The following is a 15,803-nucleotide window of genomic DNA, read 5'->3' as shown; positions in this document are numbered from 1 at the left end:
TGGAATTCAAGTCAGGCAGCATCTGTGGGGGGGGGGGGGAAATAATCAGTTTTGGGTCCCGATGAAAGGTCTCAGCACGAAGCATTGGCTGTTTATTCCCCTCCATAGATACGTACTGAGCTCTGCCAGCATTTTGCATGCATTTCTAAATACTTCCGACACCTACAGAATCTTTCGTGTTTACGATAGCATTGCATAATTTTTTTATTTAGTTCCACCTTTCATTCTGTACATTTGGAAAGAAGATAGCTTTGTTTCTGATTTCTAATTATTGCAGAGTTATGCAACAGCAGCCAGGATTATGGAATGAATTAGATCGCTTGTCTTGGGGTTCAAATGAAGTTCCAGAATGCTGGGATGAAAAGCTTCTGTCTCTGACAGCTGTTAGAGCCTACGTCCAAATCGTCCGTTTCCAGCAGGAACAGGTCCACAACAGAAACCGTTTAATATTCACAGACGCAAAGTTGGCAGTCTCATACGGAGAATACAAAGAGGTGACATATACATGAACTTGAAAACTTCTCAAGTGTGCAGCAAGAATTTTTCAGATCCATGGACTGGAGTAGTGACACATTCTTGAGATACTTACAAAACTTTCCTGTGGATCTGTTGTTAATCTTTGCTCATTCTAAATTATGGGGAATAAAGTGACCTTTTAAATGTTGTATTGGGCCCGATTTACCCATTTCCAATTTTGGTTACAGCCTCTGCTGCTCATTGAAATTATGATATAATGGCAAATAAATCTGCATTCTCCTACATTTACATTATTTTACATATCCGCACAGCTCAAAAAAAACAGTAAATCCCATACAGCGTTATCTGTAATTGGCAAAAGTGCAACCACAACATTTAAAAAATCCTAGGTTTTCATCAGCTGATTTAATGGTTATTTAATTAGTTAATTGGATACCACATAGAATAGGCCCTTCCGGCCCTTACAAACGCACCGCCCAGCAACCTCCGATTTAACCCTAGCTTAATCATGGGACAATTTGCAATGACCAATTAATCTACCAACCAGTCCATCTTTGGACAGTGGGAGGAAACCAGAGCACCTGGAGGAAACCCACACAGTTACAGAGAGAACATACAAACTCCTTGCAAGCAGCAGTGGGAATTGAACCCGGTTCGCTGGTACTTTAAAATGTTGTGCTAACCATTATGCTATCGTGTTTGTTTTATCCCTGGCTGCTACTTTTCACATACTAATTCCATGGCCCCTACCTCTGAGTTACTCTCCACATACACTAACAGAGTTGCTAAGGTTTATCATACTTGGGGGAGATAATGTGGACAAGCTCCCACTACGTATTAAATGCTCCCAATGGTGTGCACCTCAAATGTCTTTTGACAACCAAGTCCAGCTCCTGGCCTTCATGTGTGGCTTAGCTACTAAGCCCTTCACCATTCCTACTGTCAGGAGAAGGACAAAGGTGGGTTACTGTCGCCTTAAAACCAGTCACTTCAGGTAGATGGGGCTCGTCAGCCATGGTCGGCAGCTCATCTAGGAGAAGGAAAACTCTAATTGCAAACTGCCGCTGCCTTGCAGCTGTACCCACTCATGGGGGAGGCTTCGGAAGTAAACCCCAAGGAAAAATCCAGAGCTGGAGTCCCTAAGGCAGTCTGACATCGAGTTGCACACCAAATGGCAACTCCTGCAACAACACTAGTGTCAAACTGTATTGGTCTCTGCCATTCCTTTGGGATCATCAGCTGTGAGGAGAGGGGATGCCTGCTGCAGCAGGGGGCCTCACACTAACTGCATGCGCTCCAAGCTTGGTTGATTAACCATGGTTAGTAACTTTACTGTGACTGAGAACAGTCGTTATTTGGAATTTCTACCTAAACCAATTAGAAATTAGTCCACTCCTTGTCCATAAGCCCTAGCAGAAATAATCTGTTTAACTGCCTTGTATTATAAGTACACTTGAAGTTCTGGTGACAATATTGGTGAGATTAATCACTACTGTTATTCATCAAATGTACACCGAAACATACAGTGAAGTGCTTCATTTGCATTGAATGAAATCAGTGAGGATTGCTCTGGGCGTAGCACACAAGTGTCACCGTGCATCTGGCATCAACATAGCATGCTCTCAGCTTACCAAACTCAACTGTACATATAACCATGTAACAATTACAGCACGGAAACAGGCCATCTTGGCCCTTCTAGTCCGTGCCGAACGCTTACTCTCACCTAGTCCCACTAACCCGCACTCAGCCCGTAACCCTCCATTCCTTTCCTGTCCATATACCTATCCAATTTTACTGTAAATGACAATACCAAACCTGCCTCTGCCACTTCTACTGGAAGCTCGTTCCACACAGCTACCACTCTCTGAGTAAAGAAATTCCCACTTGTGTTACCCCTAAATGTTTGCCCCCTAACTCTCAACTCGTGTCCTCTTGTTTGAATCTCCCCTACTCTCAATGGAAAAAGCCTAACCACGTCAACTCTATCTATCCCCCTCATAATTTTAAATACCTCTAACAAGTCCCCCCTCAATCTTCTACGCTCCAAAGAATAAAGACCTAACTTGTTCAACCTTTCCCTGTAACTTAGGTGCTGAAACCCAGGTAACATTCTAGTAAATCTTCTCTGTACTCTCTCTATTTTGTTGACATCTTTCCTATAATTCGGTGACCAGAACTGTACACAATACTCCAAATTCGGCCTTACCAATGCCTTGTACAATTTTAACATTACACCCCAACTCCTATACTCAATGCTCTGATTTATAAAGGCCATCATACCAAAAGCTTTCTTCACCACCCTATCCACATGAGATTCCACCTTCAGGGAACTATGCACCATTATTCCTAGATCACTCTGTTCTACTGCATTCTTCAATGCCCTACCATTTACCATGTATGTCCTGTTTGGATTACTCCTACCAAAATGTAGCACCTCACACTTATCAGCATTAAACTCCACCTGCCAATGTTCAGCCCACTCTTCTAACTGGCCAAAATCTCTCTGTAAGCTTTGAAAACCTTCTTCATTATCCACAACGCCACCTACCTTAGTATCATCTCCATACTTACTAATCCAATTTACCACCCCATCATCCAGATCATTAATGTATATGACAAACAACATTGGACCCAGTCCAGATCCCTGAGGTACACCATTAGTCACCGGCCTCCAACCTGACAAACAGTTATCCACCATTACTCTCTGGCATCTCCCATCCAGCCACTGTTGAATCCACTTTACTACTTCAATATTAATACCTAACGATAGAACCTTGTCAAAGGCCTTACTGAAGTCCATATAGACAACATCCACTGCTTTACCCTCGTCAGCTTTCTTCATAACCGCTTCAAAAAATTCAATAAGATTTGTCAAACATGACCTTTCATGCACAAATCCATGTTGACTGTTCCTAATAAGACCCTGTCTATCCAGATAATTATATATACCATCTCTAAGAATACTTTCCATTAATTTACCCACTGCTGACGTCAAACTGACAGGTCTATAATTGCTAGGTTTACTCTTAGTACCCTTTTTAAACAACGGAACCACATGAGCAATACGCCAATCCTCCGGCACCATTCCTGTTTCTAATGACATTTGAAATATTTCTGTCAGAGCCCTTGCTATTTCTACACTAACTTCCCTCCAGGTCCTATGGAATATCCTGTCAGGACCCGGAGATTTATCCACTTTTATATTCCTTAAAAGCACCAGTACTTCCTTCTCTTTAATCGTCATAGTTTCCATAACTTCCCTATTTGTTTCCCTTACCTTACACAATTCAATATCCTTCTCTGTAGTGGATACCGAAGAAAAGAAATTGTTCAAAATCTCCCTCATCTCCTTCGGCTCCACACATAGCTGTCCACTCTGATTCACTAAGGGACCAATTTTATCCCTCACTATCCTTTTGCTATTAATATAACCGTAGAAACCCTTCGGATTTATTTTCACCTTACTTGCCAGAGCAATTTAGAATCTTTAGAATGCGGGAGGAAAGCAGAGTACCCAGAGGAAGCCTACACAGTGATGGGGAGAGCATGCGAACTCCTGACAGACAGCCGTGGGAACTGAATCCCGGTCGGCCACTACTGTCACTGTAAAGCGATTATGATAACCATTACATTTGCAGACTAAACACACACAGAATGTAGGCTAAGCAGCATGTAGAGAAAAAAGTACAGTTGACATTTCAGGCCAAAACATCGACTGTACTCTTTTCCTAGATGCTGCCTGGCCTGCTGAGTTCCTCCAGCGTTTTGTCCGTGTTGCTCGGTTTTCCAGCATCTGCAGATTTTCTCTTGTTTGTGATTGGATGTTACCACGCTGCCCCTTCTTGACGCTTTCTTATTTTAAAAAATCTATCATAACTGTGGAGTGACGACTTTGAATGAGTCACACAGAGACTCTGCCTGTAGACTTTGAAGGACTTTCTTCAACACAAGTTCAGACACAGAGGGAAATTCTCTTGGTTGAATCCCCTGGGAGAATCTCTCTGAACTCAAAAGTGCATTGAGATTTTATGAATTTTAGGCACAAAAGCAGGTAATTAAATGTGGCTGTAATTCTCATAGTTACAGGATTTAATTCAACAGTTTGGTTGTAGACAAGTCCTTTCTCTACAAAAGTTTCTTTCAAATGATGACAGTATCACAGCCAGTGTTTCCTCTAATATTTTTTTTACGGCTGTGCTGTTCAACCATTGCTCTGAGCAGGAGATCTATACGCAGCCTGAAAACCATGCAGCACTTTAAATTCTTTCTTTTGTAATATGCAAACTGTGAATACTTAACATGAAAATTAAACGACACATATCATAGATTTTATTTCTTAATTGAAGGGTGTAATGAAATACAGAACAACAAAGAAAATCTTGCACATTTCGTAAACTTTGTCTACCTACGCAGCAACATAGGATATATGGGCAAGAGCATTTCAGTTATTATGTGTCCGTGTACCAGCACAGCTTAGAGGGGGCAGTCTTCAGAGCAATATGATATCATACAAAGTTATGGAACAGTATTAAACACACTACTTAGTGTCTCAGGTTAAAATACAGTCATCAGAGCAGACAGGTTTTCTGTCAAATTACATACTTACACTGGAAACAAATCTCAAATGACAAGTCAGCTGTAAATAGTCAAGAACACAAGACATTCTGCAGGTGCTGGAAATCTGGAACGTACAAAGTGCTGGAGGAACTCAGCAGGTCAGGCAGCACCTATGGAATGAAATATAGGACCCAACAAAGGGTCTCGGTCCAAAACGTCAACTCATGCTGCCTGACCTGCTGAGTTTCTCAAGCATTTTGTGTGTGTAACTCTGAATATCCAAGCACCATTTTGGCAATCCAGATTCTCAAAAGAGTCTTTGTTTACCATGTATTGAGGGCTTTCTCTCTGGATAAACAAATGGCTCAAAAATTGATTTACGGAATATGTAAATTAGACTGTCTGGAACCTTTCCAGATTTCATCATGGGGTTTTCAATGTGATCTGAATAAGGATCAAGGATCGAGTATCAACTTGATTTGCCATATACATTTACGTGTTTGAATTTGCGGTGGTGTGTTGGTCAGGGTGTGACATGCACCAGAGAAAAAAAACATTCAACAATTGTAAAAAGATTTGAAGACTAATATGATATAAAATGTCAGGAGGTATATGGTCAAGCACTTTGGCAGAAGAAATGAAAGAGTTGACTCTTTTCAAAATGCAGAGAAGATACAAAAAAAAACTGAGGTGCAAAGGATCTGGGAGTCCTTGTGCAGGATTCCCTAAGGGTTAATTTGCAGGTTGAGACTGTGCTGAGAAAGGCAAATGCAATGATTTTCATTCATTTTCAGAAGACTAGAATATAAAAACAACTATGTAATTTTGAGACTTTATAAAACACTGGTGAGTATTGAAGTATTGTGTACAATTTTGGGCCAACTTATCTTAGAAAGGATGTGCTGAAACTGGAGAAGGCTCAAAGAAGGCTCACAAAAATGATTCCAGGATTGAATGGCTTATTATATGAAGAGCGCTTGATGGCACGGGGCTTGTATTTACTAGAATTCAGAAGATGAGGGATAACTTCATTGAAACTTTTTGAATGGTGAAAGACCTTGATAGAGTGGATGTGGAGAGGATGTTTCCTATGGTGGGAGAGTCCAAGACCAGAGGACACAGCCTCAGAATAAAGGGGTGTCATTTTGGAATGGAAATGAGGAGGAATTTCTTTAGCCAGGGAGTAGTGAATATGTGGATTTCTTTGCCACAGGCAGCTTTGTGTATGCTCAAAGCAGAAGTTGATGGTTCTTGATTGGTCAGGGCATGAAGGAATACGGGGAGAAGGCAGGAGATTGGGGATGAGAGAAAAATTGGATCGGCCAAGATGAAATGGTGGAACAAACTCGATGGACCAAATGGCCTAATTCTCTCCTATATCTTATGGTCTAAAATATACATAAATACCAGGATATATTTACAATGTAAACAACATTATAAAAAGTGCTTACACTGCAGAGGAGTGACAGGGTTAATAGAGTGGGGTGGCATGATTGGTAGATTAACTGACTGAGGAAGAAGCTTTTAAAATGGTTAGAATCAAAGTCAGTACAACATAATAATAGAGCAAAAACTTGATTTACAATAAGTACATATATATTAAATAGTTAAATTAAAAAAATAGTGAAAAAATGGAAATAAAATGGTGTGAAGTTTCTTTGGTTTTAATAGCCCCATAGCATTTTCCGGAAGGGAGCTTTAGGAGACGGCAGTCTGCAGGGAGAGCCGTGTTTGCAATGATTCTCCTGCCCTCATCTTTGTCCTGGACACATTCAAGTCATGAAGAGATGGTAGACTGTAGTCAATGACCTATTCTGCTGCCCTGACAGTTCACTGACCATTGAAAAGTATTTACCGTTTCCCTCAGTGATCAGAGTGATGTCTCACTCAGGATGTCTCACACCTCGTATTTACATTTGAACAATCTCAAAGCCAGTTCTTATTTGTATTGCTGGTGCCGCCCCGCGACTCCTGATTAAAATTGTTTACAATCCCAAGCAATTGGCTTCAGAATATTGAATGAAGCTTTGGCTTGATGCATTATTGCACCTGATAATGAATATTAACAAAAATAATTCCAACAGTTTAAGGCTTCAACACCCCACAGTCTTTATATTTTTCAATAGCGAGACCATTATGGTAATTATTGAATCTTGATCTTATTTTAATTATTACCCAATATCCATTCAGGCAGTCTTGAGATGAAATGCTCTAAATAATTTGGCAAAGTCCTGTTAGTGATCAAATTCATCATAAGACTAATTTCATGAAACTTTTACAACATCCACAGAGGTGGATGTTCATTGGCCAATTTACAAATCATGTTGCAGGAGCTCCCACACCACTCCCAAATAGGAAAAGCTATCAGGTATTGTTAAAATAGATTCTATGTAGAAGTATATAGATTAATTGAAATGAGTACATTGACAGTTAGCATTGATAAGATTCATTATTTCTGTGCTGTCTGAGGGGGAATACATTATTACATGACTCATAGAATAATTTTTTAATTAGTTGAAAACTACAACCATGTTGCATATAAATTAATTCCTCACTTGCAATAAGCAATTGCCTGTGAACACAATTCTCTGTACGGCATGAATTTTAATTGTATGTTAAAATTGTTTTAAAAGCAAACATCTTTTATTGCTACACTGATGACAATGTGTGTACAGTGCCAAGTTGTTGCTAAGAGAAAGAGGCAGTATGAGGTCACTTTGTGGAGTTGGAGAGGATATTTCCCCTCATTCTGTCTCAAAGGATCCTTTGGATGAGATTCTCTTAATATTTTAATCCAGATAAAGATTCTCCAGCCAAAGTGTAGATTTCCTTCCTTAAGATCTTTGCAGTTCAAGTTACAAGTGCTTCTGGTTTCTGGTTATATCTTTTTTTACTGCTGCTTTGCGCAATTTTGCTCAGGGCTCTTCTATGCGGACTGGCTCCGTCTGCAGCCTGCAGTCTATGATCGACAGAACGCTAAATTGAACTGAACTCAACTCAACTGAACATCCCTCGACTGTTTCAAGATTTGATGTTTAATATTCTGTGTGTCATCCACTCATTGTTTTTGTCGTTTGTGTGATTTGATCTTTTGGCATTGGGTGTTTGATGTTTTCTTTGAACAGGTTCCATGGTGTTTCCTTGTGTTGTGACTGCCTGCAGGAAGATGAAACTCAGGGTTGTATACTGCATAAATACTTCAATAATGTACTTTGAGTCATTTGCCCATCAAGTCTCTTCTGCCATTCGATCATGACAGATTTATTATTTCTCTCAACCTCATTCTCCTGCTTCTCCGTTATTCTTGTCGTCCTTACTAATCAAGAACCTATCAGTGTCTGAATTTCTGCCTGACCCAATGGGTTCCTCTAGTGTTTTGTGTGTTGCTCCGGTCTCCAGCATCTGTAGTCCCTTTTGTCTCTCTCTTTAGTACTTTGCAGAACTTCTTCTTATCATGATGGATTGTTAGAATAAATGTTCTTAATTTGATAGGTTAAATTTCTGTTACAACAATAATATTATCGGTTTTATGACGTTCACCTGCAGTAAATCCATAGCCGTATTCAGCACAGAGGTCCGTTGGTTCATTATGTCTCTGCTGACCCTCAAGTAGCTCTGCACACTGAGTTGTAAATGCACTCTGCTCCATCGTGGGCACTGGCCTCCCCAGCATCCAGGACACCTTCAAGGAGCGATGCCTCAAAAAAGTGGCAACTGTCATTAAGGACAGCTGCCACAGAGGATATGCCCTCTTCTCACTTCTACTACTATCAGGAAGGAGGTACAGGAGCCCGAAAGTACGCAGTCAATGATTCAGGAACAGCTTCTTCCCCTCTGCTATCTGATCGGATTTCTGAATGGACATTGAACCCATGAATACTACATCCCTACTTTTTTTTCTCTTTTTGCTCTACTTATTTAATTTAACTTTATATATACTTACTATATCTTACAGTTTTTATTATTATGTAATGCAATGTACTGTAGCTGCATAACAACAAATTTCATGACATATGCCAGTGATATTAAACCTGATTCTAAACACTAATTACATTTACCAGTTTTTGGCTCCATGGTTGTGCCTCACTGAGAAAGCTTATGCACCCTGGCAGCGTAGCAGTTGGTGTGACACTATTACAGTGCGGGGCATCGGGGTTCAAAGTTCAATTCCAGAATCAACTGCAAGGCATCCGTACGTCCTCCCTGTGGAATGTGTGGGTTTTCCCCAGGCACTCCAGTTTCCCACTGCAGTCCAGAGACATACTGGGTAGGTTAGTTGGTCATTGGAAACTGTCCTGTGATTAGGTTCGGGTTAAATCAGGGTTTCTGGGTGGTTACAGTGGTGGCATGGCTTGAAGTGCTGGAAAGGCCTATCACTACAGAAAATGAAATAACCCCATTTAGAAGTATAGTGAATGGAATGTGATGTAAGTATGAGACTATTTCACAATTTGTTCAGTACCTTGAATGTTACAGTTTAAGGTAGGTAATGTATTAGAATCCATTGATGGGGATATTGCACTGGTCTGTTGAAGCCACTGTACTGCAATACAATGAAAAGCTTGTCTTGCAGACTGTCCACACAGATCAAATCATTACACAGTGCATTAAGGCAGAACAGGACAAAACCGTAACAATGCAGAATGAAGTGTAGAAGCTGCAGAGAAAGTGCAGTGCTGGGAAGCGACAGTGTTCAAGGCCGTAACAAGGTGGATTGTAAAGTCAAGAGTTACCATACAAGAGCTCCGTTCAGGAGTGCGGCAACAGCGGGATACGCGCTAGTTGTGCGTGCTTTCAGGTTTCTGCGCTGTCTGCCTGACGGGAGAGGGGAGAAGAGAGAACGTCTGAGAGGGTGGGGTCTTTCATTGTACTGGCTGCTTTTCTGAGGTGACGAGATAGGTAAAGCAAAAGCATGGCAATACAAGATAATACCAAGCAATAAAATGTTTTGCATCTCTGTCCTGGAATTTAATGTTCCCAGTGGAAATATTAAAAAAAATGTCCTTCATTACCCCTGTTAAGGTGATGGTGGACGACTTCCTTGAAGTGCTGGTAAAAGTGCTTCCAAGTTAAGTTGAGTTTAATGCCAAATGCACTCTGGAGGCACTTTATTTGTGGTATGTTTGTAGCCCATCTGCTTCAAGATGTGATGTTTTGTCCACTCGCCAATGCTCTTCTACACACCACTGTTGTAATGTGTGGTTATTTGAGTTGCTGTCACCTTCCTGTCAGCCCAGACCGGTCTGACATTCTCCTCTGATCTCTCATTAACAAGGCATTTTTGCCCACAGAACTGCTGCTCAAAGGATGTTTTTTGTTTTTGTTTGTTTTTGCACTATTCTCTGTAAACACTGGAGACTGTTGTGCATGAAAATCCCAAGAAATCGCCAGTTTCTGAGACGCACAAACCACCCTTTCTGGCACTGAAATCACCCCACAGTCAGTCACTTACAGCACATTTCTTTCCCCATTCTGATGTTTGAACAACAACTGAACCTCTTGACAGCGTCTTCACACGTTTATCCATTGAGCTGCTGCCACATGATTGGCTGATTAGATATTTGCATTATGAAGAAGTATACAGGTGTATCTAATGAAGTGGCCTCTGAGTGTATAGATTTTGTTTGCTGTTGTTATTCCTTTCCATGCCTTGTGGTGCATCAGGCGGTAACCTTGCCGTTTCTTTAGCGTTTTTGTCTGTTTTTACGAAGCCGAGTTGCCAGCTCAATGCTCAACTCAGTGCGTATGGAAAGTGTGCAAGAAGCCCGCAGGATTTGAACCTGGGACCACTTGCCTCCGAAGTCCAGTGCTGATGCCACTACACCACTGGCTGGCCAAAGAGTGTATAGATAGTTAACCAATAATCAATGGCTTATTTAACAAATAAGTCTTGTATTTTGTTAAAGTTTAGCTGGAAGTTTAATTAATAATAACCACTTACATTAGGCGTGTTGATGGTAAAAGCAGTGAGAAATAGAAAATCCTCTCTCAGAATTCATAAATAAACCTGTGAAAAAATTCTCTTATGGATGTCAATGTGGCCCAGAATTGGGATGTTCCATTCAGTGAAGTCATAGAGCACTACAGAACAGGAACAGGCCCTTTGGCCCATCTAGTCCATGCCAAACTGTTATTCTGTCTAGTTCCATTGACCCACACCTGGTGCATGAACCTTGATACCTCTCAAATTTCACAATAAAAGTATTTTATTTCTTTTATTTATTTATTGAGATATAGTATGCAACAGGCCCTTCCAGCCCTTCAAGCTGCCCCACCCAACGGCCCCCAGTTTAACCCTAGCCTAATCACAGGACAACTTACAATGATCTATTAACCTGCCAACTGGTAGGTCTTGGGACTGTGGGAGGAAACTGGAACACCTGGAAGAAACCCATGCAGTCATGGGGAGAACGTACAAACTCCTTGCAGACGGTGGCGGGAATTGAACTCGTCTCGCTGGTACTGTGAAGCGTTGTGCTAACCACTGCGCTACCGTGCCGACCTTCTGATTCTTATTTAGAACCTGCATGTTTGTTGGGGTATGGAGAGAGGGTTGGGGAAACAGAGTGCCGGGGCAAACCCAGAGGGGACACGGAGAAAGTGCAGGATTGGGCCAAGTTGTTAGTGGTTAAATTAATGCAGTATTAAGAGGCATAGAATTGTAAGATGTGTGTTCCAAGCTTACTGCACTGGCAGTAAGTTATATTCCGTTAATTAAGCGAATGTGAGATGTTATACTGTGGTAAGACAAACAGGACAAACTTGCACAATAAATGGTAGGTACGTGTAACTGGTGAGTGTCGTAGAGCAGGGAAACATGGGTGCAGATATATGGTTCCTTTGAAAGTGGTGACACAGGTGGGCAGGGTGACGAAGAACGCTTGCCTTAATTGGTCAGGACATTGAATACAGTTATGTCACAGCAAACACACACACACACACACACACACACACACACACACACACACACACACACACACACACACACACACACACACACACACACACACACACACACACACACACACACACATCCCTGAGGCAGCAGTTCTGCCCACTGTGGCACTGCTTTCAAACAACAGCAGAGTATTTATATCCTGCAGACACGGCACTATTAATGTTCCTCAATCTACAAAGACTGTTTCTTTGACATTTCCCTGCAAGCTCTCCTTTGACTGAACATTGTGTTAACAGTGCAGCCATTGTTTATCATTTTGAGTGACTAATTGCCAAAGCAAATGTTCCATTTTTAGGACTCAAAATTATAGGTTGTGACTAACAAGTACCTGGAGGCTCACTTTTAACTTCCGCACCACATGACATTTGTAAATCCTCTGGAGTATCGCTGTGTGGTTAGTGACATCATCCCCATCCAGCAGCTAATGTGGCATATACCAGGCAACTTTAAATGAGTGTTTCTGGAGCTACCATCCACTTTATTGGAAAGGATCCACTTATTACCTGACAGACTATATCTAGTGTGCAAGATATAGTTCTGTGTGACTGATTTCTCCAGAGCAAAATCATGAGATTGCATAGCCATAAAGATGTCTACTTATTCCATTGTGTTTAAGTGGTACTCTTGCTTCTATATCACTAGCTTCTGTAATATCCTGAGAGTTGTAAAATCAGTCAACTCCATCATGCAAAAGCCTCCATAGTATCCAGGACGTCTTCAAGAAGCAATGCTTCAGAGAGGTGGTATCCATCATTAAGGATCCCCATCACCCAGCTCATGCCCTTTTCTCATTGCTACCAGCAGGAAGGAGGTACAGAAGCCGAAAGGCACACTCTCAATCATTTGAGAACAACTTGAACCCATGAACACTACCTCATGACTTTCTATTTCTGTGTGAGTGTGTGTGTGTGTGTGTGTGTGTGTGTGTGTGTGTGAGTGTGTGAGTGTGTGTGTGAGTGTGTGTGTGTGTGTGTGTGTGTGTGAGTGTGTGAGTGTGTGTGTGTGTGTGTGTGTGTGTGTGTGTGCTTAAAACAAATTTCTCAACAAAATGTATTTGCATATTTTACCTTTGCACATTGGTCGTTCGTTCATCCTTGTGTGTAGTTTTTCAATGAATCTGTTGTATTTCTTTGTTCTACTGTGATTGCCTGCAAGAAAATGAATCTCAGGGTAGTGTATTCTGCCTTCTCCCCATAACCCTTGATACCCTTACTATATAACTCCATTTTAAATATACCCAATGACTTGGCCTCCACAGCCAAGTCTGTGGTAATGAATAGTAAACACAGAGTACACTGCAGATGCTGTGGTCAATTCAAGACATACAAACAAAAGGAGCTGTCAACGTTTCAGGCCGAGACCCTTCGTCAGAACATTATGGTCACCAGGTTCAAGTGTGTGACCTAATGGAAAAAGGCATCTGACTTCAGAGTTTGAAGTGATGTCATCAGGGGAATGTAGGTTTGAGTCCTGTCAACAGTATTGAAAATTGAAAGCCCTGGATAAAGTGGATATGGAGAGGATGTTTTTGATAGCAGGAGAGGCTAGGATTAGAGGGCACAGTGCCAGGATACAAGGATGTACCTATACAACAGAGAAGAAGAGGAATTTCTTCAGCCCGAGGGCAGTGAATCTGTGGAACATTACCACAGACATACAAACAAGCTGGATGAACTCAGCAGGTCGGGCAGCATCCGTTGAAAGGAGCAGTCAACGTTTCGGGCCGAGACCCTTTGTCAGGACATTATGATCACCAAGTTCAAGTGCGTGGCCTAATGGAAAAAGGCACCTTCGTTCAATACTGTTGACAGGACTCTAACCTACATTCCCCTGATGACCTCACTTCAAACTCTGAAGCCAGATGCCTTTTTCCATTAGGCCACACACTTGAACTTGGTGACCGTAATGTTATATTGAGCATTGTCTGTCGCTATTCACCTGAGTGTTGAACCACTCCCCTGTAATATCTCCTACATGTGTTAACGTCTCTGTTGTGGATGGAAATCAATGGATCAATAAATGCAAATCATAAACTTTGCAAGTTGATTTAAATGGGAGTACATCATCCAGCAAGCTCTGAATCCTGAATGATTTAAAAGGAGGTTTTAATGCAGGACTTTCCAACCTGGGGTTAATAGTAGGGGCCTATGACATAAAAAAGATTGTGAAACCTCGTTATAATACCATAAATCACATAATGGTTCCTCTACAATTTTTATCTAACACCCACAACACTAGGTGAGATCAGCGATAGCTAGATTGTAGCACTGCATCATTTGGGAAATAATAATCCATTATTGTAGCAAATCAGTAAAATAATTTTATCAAATGTTTATTGAAATATTTCAACTTTTCTCACAGCCTGAAGAATTGACCAATGCCCTGGAGATCAGTAATATAGTCTTCACCAGCATGTTTGCAATGGAGATGGTCCTTAAGCTTCTTGCCTTTGGTCTTTTCGGTTACATCAAGAACCCATACAACATCTTCGATGGAATTGTTGTCATTATCAGGTAGACTGGCATCATCTTTTTTTTTTAAAACTCTCTTATTGTTTTATGACATGCAACAACAACATCAACTGCTTCCATTTATGCAGCAACTTTCTTGAGAGGAAAGGGAGCCCACAGCATTTCGCGTGGGGCTTATGACCGGCTGTAGGAGGGGATTGCAGAGCAGATGGTATGGCAGTGTAGTAGTTTCCACAGCTATTACAGCTTGGGGCATTCCAGAGTTCAATTCTGGTGTCGTCTATAAGGAGTCTGTACATTCTCCCCCATGAACTGCGTGGGTTTCCTACGGGTGATCCAGTTTCCTTGAACAGTCCACAGTACCGGTTAGTAGGTTAATTGGTCATTGTAAGTGGTCCTGTGATTGGGCTAGTGAGTTGCTGGGTAATTTGGCTCATTGGGCCAGAAGGACCTGTTCCATACTCTATCTCCAAATATATAAAATATAAACATGTAAGATGTGCAAGGTTTGGTCAGAGGGAGGTTTTAAGGAGCATTTTGTGAGGAAAGAAGTAGGCAACATGATGTGGGGAGAGAAATCCAGAGATTAGGGCCTTAACAAATGAAAGCACATTTGCCAGTCATGGTCCAATTAAACATGAGGGTTAAGCACGAGCTCAGACTATAGCAAAAGGTATGGAGAGGGTCAAATTAGGTTCACAAAAATTATTACAGAATTGAACGGTTTGTCATATAAAGAGTGCTTGAGAACTCTGGGCCTGTATTCACTGGAATTCAGAAGAATGACCTCATTGAAACCTATCAAATGGTGAAAAGCCTTGATAGAGTGGATGTGGAGAGGATGTTTCCTCGGGTGATGGCGTTTAAGACCAGAGGACACAGCCTCAGAAAAGAGGTAGCATCCTTTTAGAATGGAGGTGAGGAAGAATTTCTTTAGCCAGAGAGCAGAGAATCTATGCAATTTTGTGCAACAGGAAGCTGTGGAGGCCAAGTCTTTAAGTATATTTAAGGCACGTTCAGGGCATGAAGGATATGAGGAGAAGGCAGGAGATTGGAGCTAAGAGAAAAAAATGGATCAGCTATGATGAAATGATGGAGCAGACTTGATGGGCCAAATAGCCTAATTCTGCTCCCATATCTTATGGTCTTATGTTCTGATTCCACATACCGTATCCCCTGAATAAAGTCTAGCAAACATATTGTTGATGTTTTCAAATGACTTTCAACGGAAGTTCAACAGGCTTTTTCTCGAGACCACTTCTGTGGAAGCTTTGGTTGGATGGACTTTCTTGCAATGAAGGGATCATAATTAAGTCTTTCTGGAATGATAAATCATAAAG

At 41.3% G+C, this 15,803-nt stretch overlaps 1 protein-coding gene across 1 annotated transcript in view; it reads left to right on the top strand.

The window, feature by feature from the left end:
- cacna1ha (calcium channel, voltage-dependent, T type, alpha 1H subunit a) overlaps nt 1-15,803 on the top strand; it is a 348,995-nt gene that overhangs the window by 197,483 nt on the left and 135,709 nt on the right. Inside the window, exon 9 of the mRNA XM_059979077.1 lies at nt 14,354-14,505. Within this exon, the coding sequence (XP_059835060.1) occupies nt 14,354-14,505 (152 nt within the window). The remainder of the gene's footprint in view (nt 1-14,353; nt 14,506-15,803) is intronic.

The sequence above is a fragment of the Hypanus sabinus genome, chromosome 9, assembly GCF_030144855.1.
Source record: "Hypanus sabinus isolate sHypSab1 chromosome 9, sHypSab1.hap1, whole genome shotgun sequence".
In the NCBI taxonomy this organism is placed as follows: Eukaryota; Metazoa; Chordata; class Chondrichthyes; order Myliobatiformes; family Dasyatidae; genus Hypanus; species Hypanus sabinus.
Note: the sequence above shows the minus strand (reverse complement) of the source record. Positions and strands in the feature narration are given on the sequence as shown.